Source organism: Alosa alosa, chromosome 6 (genome assembly GCF_017589495.1).
Source record: "Alosa alosa isolate M-15738 ecotype Scorff River chromosome 6, AALO_Geno_1.1, whole genome shotgun sequence".
Taxonomy (NCBI): domain Eukaryota; kingdom Metazoa; phylum Chordata; class Actinopteri; order Clupeiformes; family Clupeidae; genus Alosa; species Alosa alosa.
This window is the reverse complement of record NC_063194.1, coordinates 10,472,501-10,495,947: the sequence shown is the minus strand read 5'-3', so window position 1 is coordinate 10,495,947 and position 23,447 is coordinate 10,472,501. Positions and strand designations below refer to the sequence as shown.

Genomic DNA, 23,447 nt, shown 5'->3' with positions numbered 1-23,447 from the left:
CAAAGGTTTTATCCTGATCAAAACCAAGAATAGATTATGTGATCTAATCCAATTTCAGGATCCTTGTTTCCCTTTGAACAACTTTGAACAACAATTTTCAAGATTTGAAATCCGATAGCCGAAATCCGGTAACTGAAATCCGATAACCGAAAAAGCTATGCTACCTCATGTTCATTTTGCTCGGACCCCGTTAAATCACCACCGCTTGCGGTTATATTTATTATTATTAGTTAATAAATGCATAAATAAACAATAAACAGGAAACAAACAAAACTCGGCTAGAAAGACTAAAAACTTGAATGTGTCACCATTACAATACTATTGTCCATAGCATTGTTCAATATCATTGTCAGTTGCGCAATGTAGCATCCTAGGTAGGAAGTTGTGACAAGGTTGAATAGGCTATTGCTTTACTAATGCAAGAATATAGCCTACATAATTATAATTTCAATATATGAGCTCCTGTAAAAATGTAGTCATGCTTACTAATTAAATATAGGCATTTATCACTTCGTTTTGTCAGTCTCACAAATCAGATGTTTTGACGGTTCCGTGGCATTCTGTGAGCGCAGGGCAGACCCAGGGCAGACCACACAGTGTCGCTCACGATACTCATGTTTTTCACAAGATGGCGCCAGGGTTACATTATCACAGATAGGCTTATGCAACAAGACTCCAACAATCTAGAAACCAAGCCTGCATGACATAAGAGGTGTAATTTTCAAGGTCACTAGTCCAACATCTGAGGAAGCAGATAATTGTGGCACAGTCGCTCCACAGCTGCCTTCAATTATTTTTAATATGGCCTACATATTACATATTAAAAATTATTATTAATATAATATGGCCTATCTAATAGCCTACAGCGTATAGGCCTATACATCCCAGCTTTCAAATGTCACTAAAACAGCGGATTACAGCTTTTTGTAACAGAAAGAATACCTTATTTGGCTAAAAGTCCTACATCAGAACGATAGTCAAGTGCAGTCTAATTTGAAATGGGTTAGAGTAGGCCTAACTGCCGTGCCCTGAATAAAAAAGCACCTTTAGATAATCGGTCAATAGCCTGTTATTTGGACTTTGACGCTGACCATAGGATGTTATCCTATTTTGCGGGCGTTTTGATATAAAGGAGGGGCTGTCCCTTTATAACGTCCATGTCTGACGCATTCTCTTTGCCTTGGCCTACAAAGTAGATCCTGTTTTATTATGTGTTTGTTAAGGAGAAGTCCTTATAAACTATGACGGTCACATGACTGGGGAATCAGGCGAGCGATTATGTAACAACATGTCCGCTCTCTGAGCGAAATCATCGAACCACTCGCTACTCCATGACGCCACTTCCCTGCTAGAGGAGGCGTTGTCCCACACTGAAGCGTCACTCTTCTGCAGAAACCGGCTATAGCGAGGGTACTTAGATACACTACGACGAGCTCTAGGACAGTTAGTGGAGACATAGTAGACCTTCTTGTTTTAGTCTAGTTTAAGTGTCGTGTTTCGTTCAGTTGTTTTATATTTGATAGGTCTGGATCTGAACCGTATACAATGATAAAGAATGGACACCATCAGAACATTCCTGGTAAGGACGCAGGAGCTAACCCGGGCGTCACAGCCTGCAGCCCAGAGAAGCGACGGCGTATTATCCGAGTATGGTGTGATGGATGGTGAGTAATTTGAATATGTCAGCGTTAAGGATATCTGATGTTGGCCCTTAATGCAGCCAAGAAACGCGGTTCTTTCGTGAACTTGAGGAATGTTTTAACATCTTACGTGCGTGCTGTCACCGCATAGACCGGCTATGCACTGCCTATGTGCCCTGTAAAACAAAAATGGTTTAGAAACAGCTTTACACACTTGATTACGACCAGATCCACTGCTGAATACATGTGAACAAACAAACAAGTATCAACAAGCAAACAAGCGGACAAGAACAATAAAACAAGCCTGACGAATTTACACACCATTAATCAATCTCAGCCTAGTTGAGCGTAGATGGTCTTGCGATGCGCGCTCAACGTTAATCTGGATCTGAATAGGGATGTCACCAAACCGTGCATCTATACTGTATGTGATGGTGTTTTAGAAGTTGTATAAAGCTCTGTATACTGTCGCCACCGACTAAATTGAATGAGGCTACATGTCACTCTGGACCTCGATCTCCGCGGTCATCGGGTCCTAGTACACAGGCCACCCCCCTATCCTCACCCTCAAATCCGTCTCAGTAGCTAGGCTACTAGTCTAATCCTAATAGATGTACTGACAGAATGAGATGATATGGATAACTATATCAATAGCCTACGACAGCCTTCTTCAGCTGGATAACAGTGTTTCAGCAGTGCCATCATAGATGTTCCCATCCTGGTCCACAACCAAGGTATTTTTAGACTGTTATGCTGTTGCATCTTCATAAAAAGACATGAACGTGACATGACAGGAAGCCAGTGTGGTTATTGACAAGTATACTAATCCTATTTGATTCCTAGACAAAAGTTTTTAAAGAACATGTGGGTGACACTATTTTGTTTAGTGTTAACATGAGTGTATGGAGTGGGTATTTGTTGTTATTTTGTTCGGTGCTGAAATATGCTTAGAGTGATCTAGAAAACCCAGTATCCTACAGTATCCAAGTCTGGGTGTGTTATGTATGCCTGTTTTCAGAAGCAGTGCGTTGAGAAAACATAATATCTATGTGCAGGTGTTGTCTGCAGGTGCAAGCATGAGAGCAGGGTGTGTGAGGGCGCGTGAGGGAGCGTGTGAGCGGGTCCATTAGATGCAAAAATGTGGTGGATTCCTGCGCTGAAGGCCTGGATTACTATGCTTTCTCTGGGAGGATTCTAGCTGGGTCGGGCAGGCCGCCTCTCTGCTGTGTGCTGGAATGTAGCGGAATGTTTGACATGCCAGAATATTAACCGCTACGATGAGCTCTCACAGAGGGTCTGGGTAAACACACACACAGAGACACTGTACACCTTGTTACCTGATGCAGAAGAAAAAAATACACCCGCTCACACGCTCATTCAACCACTCACTCTAAAAGAGCTCATACCACACACATCCTCTCAAAAGTCAATGATGTTGCAAAGATTATATGATATTATTTCATTAAATTATCTAGACTGTTATTCATACACAGCATCCGTTGCAGCACAGTGAACCATATTATACAGCATTGTCTCCCACTCGTGTAAACACACAGGTAGAGAAGGGTTGGTGCGGCCCTGGGTTTGGCTGCATGGTTTGCAGCTGGACTGAATCTGGGCCTGATTTCTCCTGGATCCACATCAAAGCAGGTCCAGGCTCAGAGCTGCTCAAAGTGATCAGCTGCTACCTGGATCATTGTTAATTCCCGACTCCAATCAGACCTGCGACTCATGCCTGCCCAAGGCAAAGAGCATTGCATCTTCACAGGTCAAAGACCTCGCACATGTCAGTGACTCATAATAACACTTGCCCAGGACACGTCACGCACTTACACGCACCACAATTTTCTATGTACATTGTACCAATGGACTGTGGTCTGTTTCAAGACCTATGCTGCCTCACCATCCTCATCCAAGTATAAAAAGTTAAAGTCCCCCTGTGTGGTGGATTCTCATGCAGTTCAGTCACTGTCAACACAGAAACTCCATCTTGAGTCTTTTGGAGAAGGCCATTTACAGGAGTTTATGAAAAGAAAAACTTTCCTCATACTTGTGAAAAGGCATTTTAGTACTAAAATGCTTTTTGACAGTGACACAATAAATGTTATCTTTACAGACTCTAAATAAAAATAGGGCAATGTTTAGAATTAAATCTATTTATAAAATGTTTTAACTAATTTACATGTATATGTAAATCAACAGTAATTCTCCATAACATTAGACTGGTAAGACTTGTCTAAATGATGGCAGGCCATAACATACATAGCTGAGATCAACTGAACAGGAGGCCTCTTTGCAATGGAATACCTGAGACTCTTCACCTCAACCCCAACAGATAAATGGTCTGAGGTCGGTCAGGTGGTGAGTCTGTCCAGTTTGATGAGTATCACCAGTGCTGTCGGGTGACTTACACATGATCATAATTTACCTCCCCTTGCCGGGCCTCTTGTGGGCTGGGCTGGGTGTCTGTTAACCTGAGTGGTTAATATTTCATGCCTGATGCCACTTCTCCACTGATCCTTGCTTGAGGACACACCAGCCCCTAAGAATCTCTGTTCTCTAGTTGCAAACTCCAAGGACAACCACACACACACACACACACACACACACACACACACACACACACACACACACACACACACACTCAGGGACAATCAAACATACGATAGTGTAATAATCAGTGAATATAACTGATAAGTTAATTAAAAGATACACTTGGGTGATATACAATAACACTTTTGCCATTGGTGTGGGCCAAGAGCTAAGAGGGTTATGTAACTAAGTGTGTGGTGTGTGTGTGTGTGTGTGTGTGTGTGTGTGTGTGTGTGAGAGTGAGATAGATAGATGGGGTGAGAGAGACAAAGAGAGAGAGAGAGAGAGAGAGAGAGAGAGAGGTGTGCCCAAGGATAGTTAAGCAGCTGTGTATGAGACTGACCACTGATTTTCAAATGGAGAAGCTGCTGGTGATGTGACTGTGAATCTGCTGCTTTGTTGCACTTTTGCATGTCCATCCCCTAGACTCTCTTCAGGTCAGTCAGGTGATGGCCTCAATGTAACAGATCTCTCACAGAGGGAATAGATCCCACGGTCTCCGTTTTAGCCCATTGCAGAGCCCATTACTGCTCTCCGCTCTTTCTCTCTTTAAAAACCTCACTTGATTTCCAGTCTGCAAGCCCCAAAGGGATTGGACAGTATACAGTATGTTGTGGCCTGTAAACCTCACTTTCATTGGGTTTTAGGTTGTACTGGGACTCAAGTACTGAAAAGCTAGGCGTAATTCTCCTTTTTGTCGTGTTTGTTATCTGTCACATATGGAGTGGGCTATAGTGCTCTGTAAGTGTGTTAACAATACACAATCAGAAATTATATATTTAAATAAGTTTAAGTTGAAATAATATTTAAGGTTAGATAAACAAATGTGGTGTTTCAGAGATTCAGAAGATTCATAGTTTGGTGATAATGTTAACTTCATTAGGCATGGATCTGCATACAGATTTTCAAGCAATTTTGTTACCCCCTTTGTTTTCACTCTTAGAGAACAAAACAGCTTTCTGTTGAATAAACACTATAGTCTGAGAAAGATGTCATCTGTTACAATTATAATTATTTAATCTTTCCATAAAGAAATATCTCTGCTTAGGCACAAATTTAGCATCAAGTCAGCAAATTAAATAGCCTGCTTTTAACAGAAAAACACCTATTGTTAGCTGAGGTGAGCTGTCATTGTGAAATGAACTTTGCTCTCTCCCACCCATGGTCTACTTGCTCTCTCTGTCGGTGTGTGTCTGTGTGAAGGGGGCACATTCATCGTCCCACTAGATTAGTGAAGATTACCTGCAGGATCTATGTTAATCCAGTTACAGAAGGATCGGAGAGTCAGATTCATAGCAGGCCATTTATTCGGGATCTTAACAATGTTCCTGGGAAGAGAAGTGGAGATGTGTGTTCATTTGTGTGTGTGTGTTTCTGTGTGTGTCTTTGTGTTTGTCCAGGAATAAAGTGCTTTTGTAGTTGTCATCAGTAAAGAACACGTATATCACTGGAGCAGCGGTGTTAGTCCGCTGTGTCCCAGTTTTTTTTTGCATGGAGCCCATCCACTGATGGGGCCGTGTGAGATTACAGACAGGGACAGTGTCTGGGGCCAGACATCACACACGCCACCTGATACAGAGGAGGAGCAGCTAAGGTAGAGCACTGTTTACCCCCCTTACTGTCATTACTAAGGCCCATTAGCTAAAAGAAAATTATTTCACAAATGACTTGTGTTATCAAACATAGCTCTATTGTGATAAAAAAGAAAGTCTGACAGTCATTTTATGTATCCTATCATAATGTACTGTAATTGAGGACGTGAGAGTTGTGTTTGTGTCTATTTTAGATCAGACAAATCTGTTTAAACTGTCATGAGACATGCATAACAGGCTAATTGGTCACCATCCTTGCAGTGGTCCTCACGGCCTGCCAGAGGTTCACCGAGTTCCTACTCTGATTGACTGTGATGTTTTATCTGGTGGCATTGCTGACAAAGGGGGCTGAGTGTGTGTGTGTGTGTGTGTGTGTTCACTTGAGAGGGTGAGTGCATGAATATGTGTGTGTGTGGGGGGTTGTGTGTGTGTGTGTGTATTTGTGAAAGAGAGAGAGAGAGGATAAGTGTATGAATGTATGTGTATTGGTGTGTGTGTGTGTGAACGTGAAGAGACAGAGGCACTGTTACATAACTGCTCTGTGCTGCCTCCATCACATTCTGGTTACTCTCCACTGTGCTGTTTATGGTAACCATAGCGTCTCCTGGGAGATGAACTTCCTTCTTGCTGTGATGTCTCTATGGTGCATGTGCTGACCTGCTGTGTGGTGTTTGTGTGCTCCTCTCCTGCAGTTATGACATGGTCCATTATGGCCACTCGAACCAGCTCAGACAGGCCAAGGCGATGGGGGACTACCTCATAGTAGGAGTGCACACAGACGGTGCGTCCACACACCCACATCTGTCATCCAAAGAGGTTTCCCAATGTCCCCTAAACAAATGAAAACAAGTGAATGCACACGCACACACACACACACACACACACACACACACACACACACACACACACACACACACACACACACACACACACACACACACACATGCACAGACACATACAAGGAGAGAGACAGAGAGAGAGAAAGATACATAGAGAGAGACCAAATCAACCATATGGTGTGAGAATAAAACAACTGTTGTGACCCAAGATTTCCCCCGTTAAAATTCAGTTCTTGTGCTGGCACACAGATGAGATTTCCAAGCACAAAGGTCCCCCAGTGTTCACGCAGGAGGAGCGCTACAAGATGGTGCGTGCCATCAAGTGGGTGGATGAGCTGGTGGAGGGAGCTCCATACGTCACCACCCTTGAGACACTCGACAAGTACAAGTGTGATTTCTGTGTGCATGGAGGTAAGTTAGCATACCAGGCTACATGTGAAGAGTTTGGTTCCAAAACGCTATAAATCCATTTTTGAAAACATCATGTTATTTAATAGTGTATTTCAGGTAATATCGATAAAATTGCAGTTCAGTTGTTTTGATTGAGTAAAGATAAATCAAATAACAATACCCAATTACATTTCCTCTGAAAGTACTTGGAAAACAAAATGATTTATGAAAATGCATTAAAATGGAGGATATAGCATTTTGGAAGCAAACTCTTTATGTGCACATACATACATGCTCATGTTATGACTTTCCTAGTCGAAAACGTCGGAGAGGACATTCTGTACTAAATGTACTCAATCTCTTTCAGATGACATCACACTCACAGTAGATGGCAAGGACACCTATGAAGAGGTGAAGAAGTCTGGAAGATACAGGTATCGAAACACTTTCATGCACTTTACCCCATGCTTTAACTAATGTCGTGTAAGTTGACTTTAACACACACGCACACACACACACACACACACACACACGCACGCACACATCACACACACACACACACACACACACACACACACACACACACACACAACAAATAAGAAACATATGGGCTCAGCTGTGCATAGGCATAAGCCATTTATCTCTGTTACACACTGTAGTTGCAGGGGGAGTGGAGAGATAAGGTTACCAAAACCATGCAGGATATTTTTTCATCCAGTGAAATATTTATTACAGCAAATATTGACACTAGACAATGAAGCCTCACTCTGGGAGTTCACCTTTTTGAACTCACTTGGAACACCAAGGAAGTCCGTAAGACCATAGGAATGGAATGCAGTCAAACTTCCAACGCAGGAAAACAGCTCAAGGAAGCAACTGGTCATATTTTAAAAGTACTTAACACTGCGAAGGTCTAGTCTGAATGCTTCAAGAGTCCACTGATGTAGGTGAAGTCTGATTGTTAGTCACCTTCCATAAAAACACCTGGCAGAATCCTGGACATGACCTGGCTCCAGAGCAGAGTTCTGGTCATTTGCAGGGTTCCAGCTCTCACGAGTAGGATCATGGCTGACCCATTGCAATGGCAGGAACCAGCATGACCATGCCAATCTGAAGCGAGTCTTAGTGTGGCCAAAGGCACTGTGATGTAACCGTGTCAGTAGTTGTAGTGCCCTCAGATCAGCGTGTCGAGGTGACGGCTGCCCTGAAGTGCCCCCTTCACTGCGAAGGCCAGTAGAGTCTTTGACATTGTTCTCTGTCGACCGTAGCAGGCGAGTTTCCTGACGGCAGAACCTTCTCCAGAACCAGCCAGTAAACTACAGCTGGACCTGCTCCAGCACCCAGGCTGCTTTAGGTGATTACCCAACGAGGGAGATCTGAATACTGAATACTGATGCCTGTGTCTGGTAGTTGCAAGGCCTCTCTTATTCAGTTAAAAGACTAGGTCTCAGGACCATGTATTCAGTGATTACTTTGAGTGTTTATTGGAAATGCTCTCGTCATAGCAGTTGATGTCCTGATCTGCCTCAGGTTTCTTGAATTGTTTGACTACTTATGTGTTGAATTTCATTACCTGATAATTCATTTATTTGTTTTACATTCCTCCTTGTACTGGAAACACATTTTCAGTCAAATGTCACTGTGTGCAGTGTGCTTTGGGAAAGTTAGTTTGACATATAAAGGCAGGACAGACTTTCTATTTAGGAGACACAGCACTGAAAAAATCCTCCATAGAAAGGCATTGTTCGTAATGCCAATATGGCAGTTGTCTACACATATCCCGCCCCTTCAGCAGCCAAAAGTCGACATGTGAATACATCGTGCCAATCATGTGATGTGTTGTAAATACATTGTACCAGTCATTTGTTGTGATCTCGCCTCTAAAGCGAGGTTGGTGTTGTGAAGCCTTGTGCACACAGAGTTTTGCCCGAAATAGATGCCCTATAAGTGCCCAAAATGCTTTGCAATATGGCCGCCAAGTAGAGAGACTTGCCTAAAAGGACTTTTTGGCAGGATCAGGGTCAGTGAAGCCTCTGTGAATGAAATCCATGTTTGCTTGCAATGTCATTCAAAATGGACACCTTAATTTGTTAGTCAGTTACTAACAACACAACAATCTTGACAACCTCCTCTGTGACTAAGCTTTCAGTTCATGAAAACAGAAACTTTCTGCAGACACAAGTGCAGTTTCCATTTTAGATGTAGTATTCCGTCATGACAGGGAAAGGATGAGTTGGCAGAAGTACACTGGTCTTTAGGAGACTAACCACGACTAACAGACTCATACAGTACATAAAGACAATCATGCATACTCATTATCAGGATTTTCTTGGCTAACTGGTTCAATATTTCTTTCTCTTTCCCTCTCCCTCTCCCCTCTCTCTCTCTCTCTCTCTCTCTCTCTCTCTCTCTTTCTCTGTATTCTCTATAGAGAATGTAAGCGGACACAGGGAGTCTCCACTACAGACCTGGTGGGTCGCATGCTACTCATGACCAAAGCCCATCACAGCAACATTGTGAGTAGTCTATATAATGAATGCTTAGACGTATAACCATTCAGGAATAGTCATTCACACGTACACACACACATACACACACACACACACACACACACACACACACACACACACACACACACACACACACACACACACACACATACACTCAAGTTAAATTTCTTCTTTTTTCTCACAGGGCAGTTCAGACTACCAGCAGCATACAGACAACTTTGGGAAGGTATGTGTGTGTGTGTGTGTGTGTGTGCGTGTGGTTTTGGAGTCCCCTGAGAGTTAATCAGAAAATGAGTACCGTACTTTACCCTCTCTATCTCAGTGGTGTATTTGTGTGTGTGTGTGTGTGTGTGTGTGTGTGTGTGTGTATGCGCGTGTGTGTGTGTGTGTGTGCAAGAGAGAGAGAGAGAGAGAGAGAGAGAGAGAGAGTACATGATTGTGTGTGTGTTTCTCCTTGGCTCTGATGGTTTTATCCAGCTGAACTGAAATCAAAGGGGCTTTATTTTGTGTGCGTGTACAAACTGTGACACACACTCAAGCACACATTATTCCCACTCACATAAAGGAGCCACTGAATGTATTTCATCAAGTAAAGTTCCAAAAGAACAAACATTAATCTCTTACACAATAAGTGTGTTTAATGTTTGTAATTAGGAGAAGGAGAAAGTGTGAGAAATTCTCTCAAAGGATTTGACTATTTTCTAAGGAATGATGTAAGACACTAAACTCACCACCAGGGAGCGCAGTAGCGCATTAGGGTTGCTTCAGACCTTATTTGGTTCTGATTGACTTGGTAGCTATAACAAATAAACCATAGGAATATATTTAACATCCTTTGTTGTATCACTCATCAGCAGACTATAGCATTTTGTCATGTCAGTTGTGCTTCTTGAAATAGCTACTTACTTTTCTGTAGCAGGTTTTTTAGAAGATTTCAATTTTTGTTATTTTGTTCATAGCAGATTTCAATAGCAATAAAAGAAGCATCTGGTGAGAGTGATGGCTGTTGTCTGCTGCAGGGTCCGAGGGGACACAGTCCCTGGACGGGGGTGTCCCAGTTTCTCCAGACCTCGCAGAAGATCATCCAGTTTGCCTCAGGGCAGGAGGCGCAGCCTGGAGATACCATCATCTACGTGGCTGGAGCTTTTGACCTCTTCCGTATCCTTGTTCTCTGTATGTGTGTGTGTGTGTGTGTGTGTGTGTGTGTGTGTGTGTGTGTGAGAGAGAGAGAGAGAGATTCCAGTGTGGCCTGTTTTCCTCCTTTACTAGCTGCTCCTCAGACATCGGTCATGTAGACTTCCTGGAGGCTGTGCACAAACTGTCTGATAAGCCATACATCATCGTTGGGTTGCACTTTGATCAGGTGAGTCGGCTCCCGGAAAGGACAGAAACTGTGCTGTCACCTAAAAGACAAGGAATATTTGAGAGTCAGAATTTCATGTCTGATTCTGTAGTTGTGACACATGTCTGTCTTGTTTTTTAGGAAGTGAATCGCTACAAAGGGAAAAACTACCCTATTATGAATGTCCATGAGAGAACCCTGAGTGTGTTGGCCTGTCGAGTGAGTCTCTCTGTCTCTCTCTCACTCACACACACATACATACAGTACACTTTCATTTCCTCACATAAAATGTCAGTTGTTGAATAGAGGATTTCCAAAAAATAAACATAAAACATTTAAGAAAGTATAAACATTTGATACTTGAACTTGATGCATGGAGTTGTATCATGGATGTATGATGGTGCATATGAAGATGGAAATAGAAATTCTGGTCTTTCTGCTATTTGAATTTTTTAAGAAATTCTGCCATTTCTGTCCTGTTCTGTCTAGTATGTGTCAGAGGTTGTAATCGGTGCACCCTACACTGTCACTAAGGACTTACTGGATCACTTTAAGGTATGGTTTCCTCTACTCTCCCAAAAACATTTTACACCACAACATACAACTTAAGCTATCAGATACATATTTGACACATGTGGGTTGCAAAATCCATACAATGGATTTACGAAATAAGATAATTTGATATCTACTGTACTATATAATGAGTTAGTCCAACCATGCCTTTGCTTGTGCAGGTTGACCTTGTGTGCCATGGAAAGACAGATGTACTTCCTGATCGGGATGGCTCTGACCCTTACACAGTAAGCTGGGATCTTAACTAGCACACTTAACTACATGGACAAGGCAGTAATTGACTGTAAACTGTTTAAGCAGCGAACTCTAGTGAGCTAAGCAATCTTTCTTCTCTCATATTCTCAGGTTCCTAAGAGGAAAAGCATCTTCAGAACAGTGGACAGTGGCAACATACTCACTACAGATGACATAGTGCAGAGAATAATCAAGAACAGGTACTTTAGACATATTAGGTCTTATATTTGATTTGGTTATTTGGGACCTGTGTTGGCATGTAAACATTCATCCTTCTGTATTTCTGTATTTGTTTGTGTGTGTGTGTGTGTGTGTGTGTGTGTGTGTGTGTGTGTGTGTGTGTGTGTGTGTGTGTACTAGGTTGCTGTTTGAAGCAAGGAATCAAAAGAAAGAGGCAAAGGAGATGGCGATGATACAGGCCATGAAGAGACGAGAGGAGGAGAAAGCAAAAGAGAGATCGCAGGCGGTGGTGTAGGACGTCTCTGCCCCACCCTGTCCAAACAGAAGATCAGAGACTGACCACTCCCCATACCAACTGCACACACACACACACATACACACACACACACACACACATATACACACACACACACACACACACACACACACACACACACACATACTTTCATTCCTCCTGCTCCTAATAAGACCACACACACACACACACACACACACACACATACACACACACACACACACACACACACACACACTCACACACACACAAACTCAACACAGATACACCAGATGCTGTCTTCCTGCCTTGGGTGTTATGCTGTTAGTAACCTCACAAGTGTATAGTCAGCTCTCACTATACAAAAAATGTGTAACACACATGTGCTCGTAGGCTGTCCTCCACTCGTCTTACCCACCATCCCTCTCTCCATCTCTCTCTTCCTCCTGACATGTCTGTTCTCTTGCCTGGCAGATGAGATTGTGCCCACACATCCCTAATTCATACTCAGTTCCTAAGTGCCAGTACGACCAAGAGGGCATTAGATGAGATGTGTCAGTGCTGAAGTGGGCATTGCCCCTGCGTGTGCAAGGGGTACGGAGTACAATGAGAAGCACACATCTCCAAACAGGAGATCTCTTTTTAGGCACATTGCAGATTTTCATGTTAACCACAATATACTAGAGAGAAAGGAGTCTGTAGGGGGGGTAGGGTTTGGAGTACAGCCGCTATGACACGTCTCACATGGCCTTTGTGGCCTGTGTGTGTGTCCGTGTGTGTGTGTGTGTGTGTGTGTGTGTGTGTATGTAAGCTTGTGTGCCTGCATGTGTGCGTGGGTATGTGTGTGATGAGCAGACAACTGAATCTGTGGTTATAATGTCAACACATGAAACTGGAATGAAACCATGTATATATGTTCTATATGTAACTACTACAGATGACTTACTGGAAATGTTCTCAAAACATGCTGTGAGAGGATACGTGATCAGGACAAAACACACTGTAATTAATGTACCACTGTCTGTTGATCTGAACGGCTCCTATTGACTTACAGTCGTTAGTACGATTCCTCCTCTGCTTTAACCTACAGAACACAAAAGGAGTACTGTGAGAAATGTCAAACGGCATCCATATTTTTTCAACTGTATTTAAATGATAGATCTAGATGTCCACTCTATGCACTCTAAAACAGTCTTCTTCATTCATGAGAAAACGGTTTTCCTGAACTTTCCTCAACAGTGGACACACAAGAGTGTGGTAAAATTATATTAATTTTTTAACAGTTTGCATTGTTAGGGATAAAAAAGATATATGGGTGGGTGATCATTTGTGAGTGTTGGTTCAGTGATATAAGTGAAAAGGTCTTAGCCTAAGAGGTGGGAAGATGGTCCTAAATTTGTTAACAGCTAAACTACTCTAGAATTGCGTAGACTTTTGCAGTTCCCTATCTGGCCACACAACGTCACCATGTGTCTTACAAATAAGCATTGCACTTACCCAATAGAAATCAATGACAATATTGGTAGTTTCTGAGATGGAAATGTCCAAAATTTGACGAATGGGTATGTTTTGCCTCCAGCCATTAAAAAAGCTGATATACATTTTATGAGTAGGCTAAAATGGACAGAATTATTTTGTGATTAGGCTATTTCTATGAGCAGCTTAAATAATTACACCCACCTAAGATAATTAGAATACAACAGCTCAGCGAACATTTGGATACTTAAGGGACTAAGTCCCACTGGGGGAGACAATCTAATTCGTGAACATGTTAAAATGAACAGGCTGGATTAGTTCTTGGGCTCATCAAAACCACACAAATTCAACCTTCCAATGTTTTGTAGGCCTACTCTAAGTCTTTCAAAAGACGAATCTTTAAATAACACTCATTGGGATGTCAAGACTGCACATAGTCTGACAATCCGATCCTTGTGGGATATTAGTCCGTAGGCTACCCGTCGAAAAAAAAAAAAAAGTAGGCCTAATAAGCCAGTGTTGTTGACACTGTATTTCCTTACAATGTCGCATTCTGTATAATCACATATGTCAAGTTTTCTTAAAAGTTTGCCATTTGTGGTGGATTAAAAGTAACTAATGTAGGCCTATTAACAGTAGAATAACTCAACGATTCCATGGTGCTTCTCCCAGGACGGTAGCCTACATGGATATATCAATCCCGCCTCTGATGAGTTTCTTGTATTTTAATAATCTGTCTGTTATCAGCCAGTGTAGGCTATTATATTCTGACAGCACATGCCTTGTAATTTATTAAAGTATTATCCCTGTCAATACTAACAACTTCAACAATGTTTCATTGTTTTCGAGTAAAGCTTTGATATGCAATATTGTTTTAGACACTTCAGAAAAAGATGAGAACCTGACTAATTTGAAACTCAAGTCATGAAATCAAGTTTAACTTGGGCCTATCCTGTCATAATTAAATCAAGAGGTTTGTCCTATAGCAGAGGCTTGTCCATCAACAAATTGAGAAGGACAAGTTATTATTGCTGCCTGGTAACATCCCAGATAGCAAGAGGCTGGCGGACCGCTGTCGGTCCATTGGGGGCATATTAGCTGGCGGTCCGCTGGCATTCTGCTCATCGGTTCTCTGGCGGTCCGCTGGCGGGTTGCAGACAAATTAGCCAATATTTTGCCACTATATTTGTCTAAATATTTTTTCATTTATTTAGTTATACTCCACATATAATGTTATTAACTTTTCTTATTATTCATGACAAGTATTTAAAGAGATGGTGGTCCAATGGCGGACCACAGTGGCCCGCCACCGGCGGCACCAGCGGTCCGCTATCTGCCAGTCTGATTTTGCTATCTGGGATGAAATAATGTATCGCGTGACTGATTATACTTAGGCCTATAGGGATCCAAAGTCACAAGCCTAATGAGTTAATTAGACAGCACGTGCGGTCTTCAATTAGGGTAGGCTAAGTTACGTTTGTCAAGCACCCGTCACTCCAACTCAGAAGTGAAATAAACAAGGCACGAATTATAGGTAGGCTATAGTTCGGTATAGGTATAATTCTGTATATTGAGATAAAGAAACACGAGAGAAACGATGTTCGGCTGTTTGGATTTGCCAACATCGTCATTTCAGGTAGGCTAATGGGCATTCTCATTTCTGAAACGTGGATGGCTTTTATCATTGTCTTATGCCTCTTTTGGACCTAACACGTTACACCTGAGCACAGGTATGCTGGCACGCACTGCGTATGTGCTTCAGTCGAGAGGTGACCGAGGAGGCGAAAGTAGCAAAAACCATGAGCTCCAAAATAGACCGAGATCTCTTCGAACACGCCAAACTCGAGTCACACGTGGTTAAAATTCTATTACTAGGTGAGCGTGAATGACACTTATAGTGCCTTCAAATGTCCGATAAATTAATAAAAGCACGTCATTGTGTGTGTGTGTGTGTGTGTGTGTGTGTGTGTGTGTGTGTGTGTGTGTGTGTGTGTGTGTGTGTGTACAGGTGCCGCTGAGAGTGGCAAGAGCACTTTGGTTAAGCAAATAAAGATCATCCACAGTAATGGCTTCAGCAGACAGGAACTCCTGAGCTTTAAGGTTTGTTGTAAGGATTTTAGACCCGATCTTACACTTTATGACCATAAAACAAATAGGAGTGTTATTGTTGCCCGTTGAGGGAGAGAGGGAGACCCCTTTTATTGCAGCTTTCACTCAAAGACCCGATCAATACAAAAACAAAGTCAACTGAGAATCATTGGCAAGGTGACCTGTCCAGATGTGGCTGAAGTGACAACATAGAAAAGCTCTTAGTTAAGTGTGTGTGTGTGTGACAGCCGGCAGTGCTGGATAACCTGCTCAACTCTATGAAGTTTGTCCTGCAAGGTATGGGCCTTCTGAGGATCAATCTGGTCAACCAGAGGAACAAGGTGAGGATGTAAACAACAGCACAACCATATGAGAGATGCCTTTTGAGTTCATGGCATGGTACCTTTCCAAACACTTGCATGTGGTTGGCCAATTGCTGACTAGTAGCTCTAAGGGAGAAGCTGGAACAATTTTGTAATTGTTGGATGTTTATGCAGCAATGTCAGCTTTCTAGATATCATAAAATGTAATGTATGAATGCTTTATACAAGGCAAACACATATGCATCTGTTTCTGTTTTTCACTTGTAGTGTTTCAGAGTAGTGCTAGAGTATTCTTTGTTATAATCCAGTTATGTCTTTTGTGCATGCACTTCTGGTCTTTCATTTGCAGAATGCAATATTTGTTTGTAGTGTGTTGGTGGTGTTATTCATCTCGGGCCATTTATTTGTAATGTTTGTGTGTGGGCCCCCCTCTTAGGACCATGCCGAGTTTGTGCTGACCTGTGATTGGTGCATTGGGGAGGACAGAGAGCTGCGGCCTTTCCTGGCTCAGGCCTTCTGCAGTCTGTGGGCAGATCAGGGGGTGAGGGTCGCAGCCGCCCGGGGTCAAGAGTACCAGCTCAACGATTCCGCTCTCTAGTGAGTGTACAACGTGGTTCAGTTCTGCTGTCGGCCATGGTTATCTGCCATGATTAGTCATGTGGTACAAAGCACTATGGTAAGGCTTTATTATGCAAAGGGTTTATACATTAATTTTCCTCTTCAGACTATTTTTTTTTTGCTACTGTTCAGATATCCATGGGGCAGAAGCATATTTTTTTTTATCAAGGTCAGTTTTGGTCCATGATTCGTGATCTAGCATTTCTGAACTAATTAGTCGAACTGCTTTCTTTAGGGAAAATTTTAGTGGTAACTCTCCACTCACATGAACTGGATGCTGTAATGCTAAATCTGTGAAAAGCCCAACAACCACACGTGTGTGTTCAATGTTTGAGAAGTATCATTAAAGCACTCATTTCAGGGATGGCTGCTTCCATGTTATGACTCATCACTGCACCCCTGCATGTTTCATAATTATCAATTACATGTTTGCCGTCATCCTATCCCTCTTTCCATCTCATTGTTTGGAAGTGGCGTTCCGCTAGTGTATCAAGTACATGCTTCTGGTCATGCCACACTCTCTCTCTCTCTCTCTCTCTCTCTCTCTCTCTCTCTCTCTCTCTCTCTCTCTCTCTCTCTCTCTCTCTCTCTCTCTCTCTCTCTCTGAATTTTCAAAAACCCTTTATTACATTTATGCCACAAAAGTATTTACATGATCACTTTATCACAATGTACAGTCGCATTAAAAGTAAAAAATAATAAATAAAATCAAGGAGCAAGTCAATCCTCCAAGAAATGTGCAAACTGCAATTCTGCAATTCACCATCAGCTACCCTACACAACACACTATTATAACACCAAATTTCTTCAAAAGATTCAATATTCATCATGGCTTTGTAAAAATGAAAATCAATTAACATGCAAGACCTCAGAAGTATTTAAAAGACCATCTCGAGAGAGAGAGATATATAATTTATTTATTTCAGAGAAAGAGGGAGTTTTTTTTTCACTGTCAAATGCTGTCCTCTTTAAACTTGCATGTGCTTGGTCTTCACACTGTCAGACAGAAGCTCATGGCACAACAGTGATGAAATCTCTTTTAGTCCCCCAAGCTTTGGTATTGAGCTATTTCAGTTGTCATATTCCCCATATCTGTGGGAATCGTGGGTTTTCTTTTTTGTCATGCATATGTATGTCACTTGAGTGTATATATTTTTTATCTAGCCGTCTTGTGAAAAACAATTCTAGGAATAGGCCACCTGGGAATAATTCGGAACACTGGCTTGACAGAATGTAGGAAGTGTTTCAGAGGCATGACGTGTCTGAGTAGTTTGTCACCTCTCAAGAGATGCATCTTGTGGCACCGTTGCTCTACCAGTGCTATGACTGACTTTAATAAGGATGTTTGTATTGGAACATAGATTTATGGGGGAAGAAGCTACACAGTTCCTTTCACAAACAGCCATAACAAACAGAATTGTATGCACATAACATTTTGACACCAAATCTAAGCTGATGTAGGTGTGTGTGTGTGTTTGGGGGGGGCTTGCATACGTACGTGTATTAGGCCCAATAAGGGGGGAAGGAATTGCCTTTGAAATCATGTGGCTTTGTGAAGACCTTTTAATTTTCTGTGCGTTCCCTGTGGATTTCGTGGGTATGAGCAATCATGGTGATGTACAGTTGAGTCACCCTGAGCCGAAACACCTGATTGAACATCAGCTTCTTTTCAGATTTGTGAGGATGTAAGGAGCATTTTTTGCCAAAGATAACGATCTCTCTCTTTCTTTCTTTCTTTCTTTCTTTCTTTCTCTCTCTCTCTCTCTCTCTCTCTCTCTCTCTCTCTCTCTCTCTCTCTCTCTTTTTTTCTTCCTTTTTCTTATGCTTATTGGCAGTTTCTTTGAGAACATTGGTCGGATCATCGCGCCGAACTATGTTCCCACGGAAAAAGACGTGTTGCGTGTTCGTGTACGCACGAGTGGTGTGCTGGAAACCCAGTTCAGTACTGCTCAGTTTATCTTTAGGTGAGAGTGTCCCATCCAGCTCCTTTATATACAACAAACGGTGCTTTGCCCTTTTACATGTAAAGTGTGTGTGTGTGTGTGTGTGTGTGTGTAATAATAACTTATTTGTAGTTTTTATTCCACTGCCTGGTGTGTGATCACTTTTCTAGCTGTAGATGTAGCCATTCATGTAGACATCTAGACATGAGATGCTTCCATCTATAGGATGACCTAACTGAGCAGGTAAGTTGAAATGAAGTGTTAAAGGATGATTTTGATGGGGATGAAACACCTGGTGCGTGTGTGTCTCTCTCTCTCTCTCTCTCTGTCTCACAAAATCGTGACTCCTTCATTCCCCCTTAGTGAGGTCACACACTGTTGGATGAATCAGACAACTGAAATATTGATGGACTGCTGCCTTTCCTCCACCTGTTTGTCCATCTGCCCCCATCTCTTATAGCAGGAAGAAGGAAGAACATGCTTTCCCCCTGCTGCTGCCTGCAGAGCCCCACTGGGACCTTACCAGGAACCATTAAAACAAACCCTCCAAACCTAGAGTTTTTTTTTTTCCCTCGGGGTGGGTCTGGTACGGTGGAGGATGAGTGCAGCCTCTGGGCATTTCACTTGCTGTTTTCGTCAACGTCTGAATGCTTTCCAGAGCGGAGTCTGCACGGTTTTGAGGTGTGTGTGTGTGTGTGTGTGTGTGTGTGTGTGTGTGTGTGTGTGTGCACATGAGCGGAAGAGAGGAAGACCGAGGATGATTACAGGAGTTCTCTATCTTCTGACACTTGTGAATTGGACACAGTGGGGACCCAGTGATCAATTTGCTCAAATAGGAACCGAATCCTTTACTTTTTCCATCCTCAGCTTACAATCCAGTGTGCTGCCTCAGTGCCCGAGGGTGAGACTGCTGAAGCAGAGGAAGCCCCCACCAGCCCCCACCTACCACTGTCTCTTTTATAGCCACCCTGACCCTGTCCTTCTGTTGTGCCATACCAAGGCCTAATATTTGTCTACTGTGTTGTGTTTGACTTTGTGGGTTTGTGTCTGTAGGCTGTATGATGTGGGAGGGCAGCGTACACAGACGAGGAAGTGGCTGCGTTTCTTTGACGACGTGCGTGCTGTGCTGTTTCTGGTGGATGCCAGTCGATACGATCTCAGGCCTCAGCAGGGTTCGGATACGGTAAGGCGCATCACGACCACATCCTGGGTAAATATTTGACCAAGACCACAAATCCGTGCCGTGCTCCAGAAGGCCAAGTAAGAAGGAATTGAGAAGTCCAGGGCTGAAAGCTAATGTGGTTCGAACGCTGATAAATAACCAATCAATTAAAAACAATGGGACACATGCTAATGTGAATGGCAGTATACTGGAATGTATTTGGAAATGGGACAGCCCTGAAAATGCCCAGCAAGCTCAGGAGCATACTGTGACAACCCAGGTGACCAGCATGCATTGCCACAGTTATTGGTGATTCATTCTAGTCACACACTGGAAACGGTGAGGAAAAATCCAACCTTGAAGTGAGGCAATCAAAAAAAGAAAAAAAAAGAGCTGAGAAACACCCACCTACACGTTATCGGTTTCACTTACAATTGCAATACAATTTATATAAACAAAATGTTCTCCTCTAAAATGTCATTTTTGGAGAAGTTGGAGAATACAAAGTAGGGGACTGTTCCACTACAGAATCTCCAGATTCCTAGGTCCTCTCTTGTACATTCTCTTTAGCTCACCTTTCTGGTTTTCTATTGATCTGGGAGGTATTCCAAGTGGTTTAGTGACAAACTTGGGTTTAACTCTAGTGGTAAACCTCCTACAACAAGAGCATTGTTTTGATAGGAGTTAGCAATTATTTTTAATAATGGTCATCCCGCTATGTATGACACCCACCTTGGTTGCCAAAAAGCTAAATTTCCACGTGGAAATTGGATTTGAATGCTTTTTACTCCACTTTTTACTAATTTTTACCAGGGGTGCCAATAATTGTTGAGGCTGCTTAACATCAATAGACAGCTCATCTGGGATTAAAACCAAAAAATGTCTTTGATCTTAAAATTCATCTTTGAATCATCAAATGAAGCTTAAATCTTCAAATGACAACAATTGCTGATGAATGGCACATTCACTCTTAACTTCTCGTTAACTTTTTACATTTCTGTTTATTTATTTAGCTAATTATTTTATCTTTAAGTCTGCCAAATCCCATAACCATAAAAAAGTTAATAATTCCATGAGAAGATTAAAAATGTGAGAGTGTGAGTTCCAGTTACCTGAGACAAAATGTAAAAGGAGATGACCAAAGCCCCCACTGTCTCGGCATCGTCCACAGGGCTGTGTCCAGGAGAGTCTAGAACTCTACTCTTCCGTCTGCTCCAACACGGTCTTCAGCAGTGCCTCGCTGGTAAGCCATGCACACAAACACATGTCCTCTCCCTCTCTCAAAGACTTCATTCTTCGCCGAGTCTAGATACTGTTTCACCCCACTTGGGAACAATGGCTAATGTGTGTTCATGTGGGTGGGTGTGTGTGTGTGTGTTCTGTATGTGAGGGGGAGAATGCAGAAGAGAAAAAGTGCCCAGACACCCATCCCTCACTGACCGTTCTCATCGCCCCGCCAAGGCGTGCTGCGTGGACTAGCCACGCACTCAGTGGCTTTTAGGAATTTCTTTTCCCCATCTTAAATGTTAAAGCCTTTTGTTTGCCTTTGCTGGATCACTGTACTTGTATTCTGTACACTCTTAAAATGAATGTGTTGAAAACAGCACAACTTGCATTGTTTAACACCTCTCTGTGTCCAGATAGGGACGACACAGTTCATGTTGTTTCTTTTTATATGTTGAAAACAACACAACTTTTTTTTAAAACACATCTCTGTCTCCAGATAGAGACAACACGTTTGTTTTAAGAGTGTGTTTACATGTCTAACCACTCCTGCTCTGTTTTGTTTTTTCAGATTTTATTCATGAACAAAATGGATCTTTTTCAAAAGAAGATCTTGCATTCTGGAAGACATCTACGGCTTTATTTCCCAGAATTTAAAGGTATGATATTATAGGAGATTTGATTTATTTTGGGTTAAATGGTCATTGAATCTGTGTCTGCTAGGGGTGCATAAAGTGATGAGGTGCATAAAATGTGTTTTGTCTTTAATTTACTCACTCACATCCCCTGACCCTCTGAAATATGATGAGTACTAAATTGAGGTGTAAATTGGAAGTGAGTTTATTTATTTATTTATTTATTTTTATTTTTTTCTGTTTTTTTGGGAAGGGGTGGGGGTGTAGTTGTGTGCACAACCCACCTATTTTGGTGCAAGCCACTTGAAGACCCTGTTGGGTCGAAAGGCCGTTTTTTAGTCCAATTCAATGTTGGCAGCTACTCCATGGGCGGACATTCATTCTTCTTTTCATCTTGCTAAGGAGTTAGACCATCATTGTGAAATGATCTGCATCATACCTGTCATCCATCAGCTGCTCAGCTTCTCTACTCCATCCCCTGTGTTCTTTTCTGTTGTGTTGGAGGCTGTGGTGATGTCCTGGGGGCTAAGTAGGAGGTGATGGTTAATATTGACAGGTCCCCTTTTTGTGCAAGCTGTACTCCTGTGTGGTGTAATGGGCTATTTGTAAGGATACCATATTTTTAGCAGCCTTCTGATACTTGTTTAATAGTGCTTTTCCGTGGACTCCCCAACCCACTCACACACTGCAAACATTCAAACTAGAGTTCACAATTGAAAATGGGTTCCTTTTCTGTCAATCACTCTACTTTGCTGTATGCAAACCCATACACATCCCTCCTTGGCTATGATTGTACTAGAATTACAATTATTTATTTACTTGTGCAAAGCGTGAGCCAACTCTCTCCTAGTCATGGCTGTATGTATACTAATACTCAAGAAATATACATACTCACTAATGGATTTTTCCCGAATTTGTGAAATCAATTTGAGGGAAATAAACCTTTTGTGTGTATAGAAGAATTCTTTGATCTTTTACCGCAACCTATAGATAATGGGAGCGAAAACTGAAAGATGTTGAATGCAAGGACAGCAAATGGATGACCTTTTACATATTGTATTGCAAATGCATTTAATTTCAGGATGCCCTCAATTTCATTATGCACTCTTCCACACTGCAATTGATGTTGCTGCAATTGTTCTGCTGTAGTGAAAGAATGTTATATTGTGCTACTGTCCATCTTGTACTCAAATATAATGGTTATTATTAAGGGACGTGCTGTAGAAACCATCACACGGAAGCTGTGAGGAGCTACACAAGCAGTAAAGTCTAATTTATTCTCCTGTTGCAAGAACCCATTCTGTAACAGGGTCTTCACCAATAACACATTGGCATCAGCCTAAGAATACCTAACCCTCTCTTTGGTAGACAGTTTGAAAATAATAATGGTCCTTGTGAAGATGTTTGTGAACGGGTATATACATATTTGAACAGTTTCATTTGACTCCTCTTATATTGAGTGGGATAAAGGTGTGTTGCCAATGATGCATCAAACTTTGTCACTACTGTTTTTTTTCTGCACAGGGGCGGACTGTGATGCTAGTGGTGCTGCCAGCTTCCTCACTAGCCTGTTCACAGACCACCTCAGCTCACCAGCAAAGCCTGTGTACCATCACTATGCCACAGCCATAGACACCAGCTCTGTTAGGGACGTCTTCCAGACTGTCATCGACAACATTGTCAAAGATAACTTGGCTAATGTGTGCACCCTTTGAATTACACTTTCAGGTCTTTTTTTAAATTGTGACTAGTTTTATGTGTGTGTGTGTGTGTGTGTGTGTGTGTGTGTGTGTGTGGGGGGGTGCAAATATG

At 42.2% G+C, this 23,447-nt stretch overlaps 2 protein-coding genes across 6 annotated transcripts; both read left to right on the top strand.

The window, feature by feature from the left end:
• Window positions 1-1,359: 1,359 nt before the first annotated feature.
• LOC125296684 (ethanolamine-phosphate cytidylyltransferase-like) lies at window positions 1,360-14,461 on the top strand. Of its 3 annotated transcripts, none has more exons than XM_048246730.1 (13): window positions 1,360-1,664; window positions 6,517-6,605; window positions 6,913-7,074; window positions 7,421-7,487; window positions 9,485-9,569; window positions 9,748-9,789; window positions 10,583-10,721; window positions 10,844-10,926; window positions 11,047-11,124; window positions 11,395-11,460; window positions 11,640-11,705; window positions 11,824-11,912; window positions 12,073-14,461. In XM_048246730.1, exons 1-13 carry the CDS (start codon window positions 1,546-1,548, stop codon window positions 12,185-12,187), a joined length of 1,200 nt encoding a protein of 399 aa, XP_048102687.1. In that variant the 5' UTR covers window positions 1,360-1,545; the 3' UTR covers window positions 12,188-14,461. The 3 variants fall into 3 exon arrangements, with proteins under 3 accessions (XP_048102687.1, XP_048102685.1, XP_048102686.1); XM_048246728.1 differs by having other exon boundaries at window positions 10,523-10,721; XM_048246729.1 differs by lacking the exon at window positions 1,360-1,664 and adding an exon at window positions 5,235-5,826 and having other exon boundaries at window positions 10,523-10,721.
• Window positions 14,462-15,123: 662 nt separating this feature from the next.
• On the top strand, window positions 15,124-23,427 carry gnav1 (guanine nucleotide binding protein (G protein) alpha v1). 3 transcript variants are annotated; one of them, XM_048246357.1, is made up of 10 exons: window positions 15,124-15,278; window positions 15,373-15,517; window positions 15,651-15,742; window positions 16,015-16,071; window positions 16,490-16,650; window positions 18,507-18,635; window positions 19,668-19,797; window positions 20,948-21,019; window positions 21,572-21,659; window positions 23,160-23,427. In XM_048246357.1, the coding sequence occupies exons 1-10, from the start codon at window positions 15,240-15,242 to the stop codon at window positions 23,348-23,350; spliced, it is 1,104 nt and encodes a 367-aa protein (XP_048102314.1). In that variant the 5' UTR covers window positions 15,124-15,239; the 3' UTR covers window positions 23,351-23,427. The 3 variants fall into 3 exon arrangements, with proteins under 3 accessions (XP_048102314.1, XP_048102313.1, XP_048102315.1); XM_048246356.1 differs by having other exon boundaries at window positions 15,979-16,071; XM_048246358.1 differs by lacking the exon at window positions 16,015-16,071.
• Window positions 23,428-23,447: the final 20 nt, after the last annotated feature.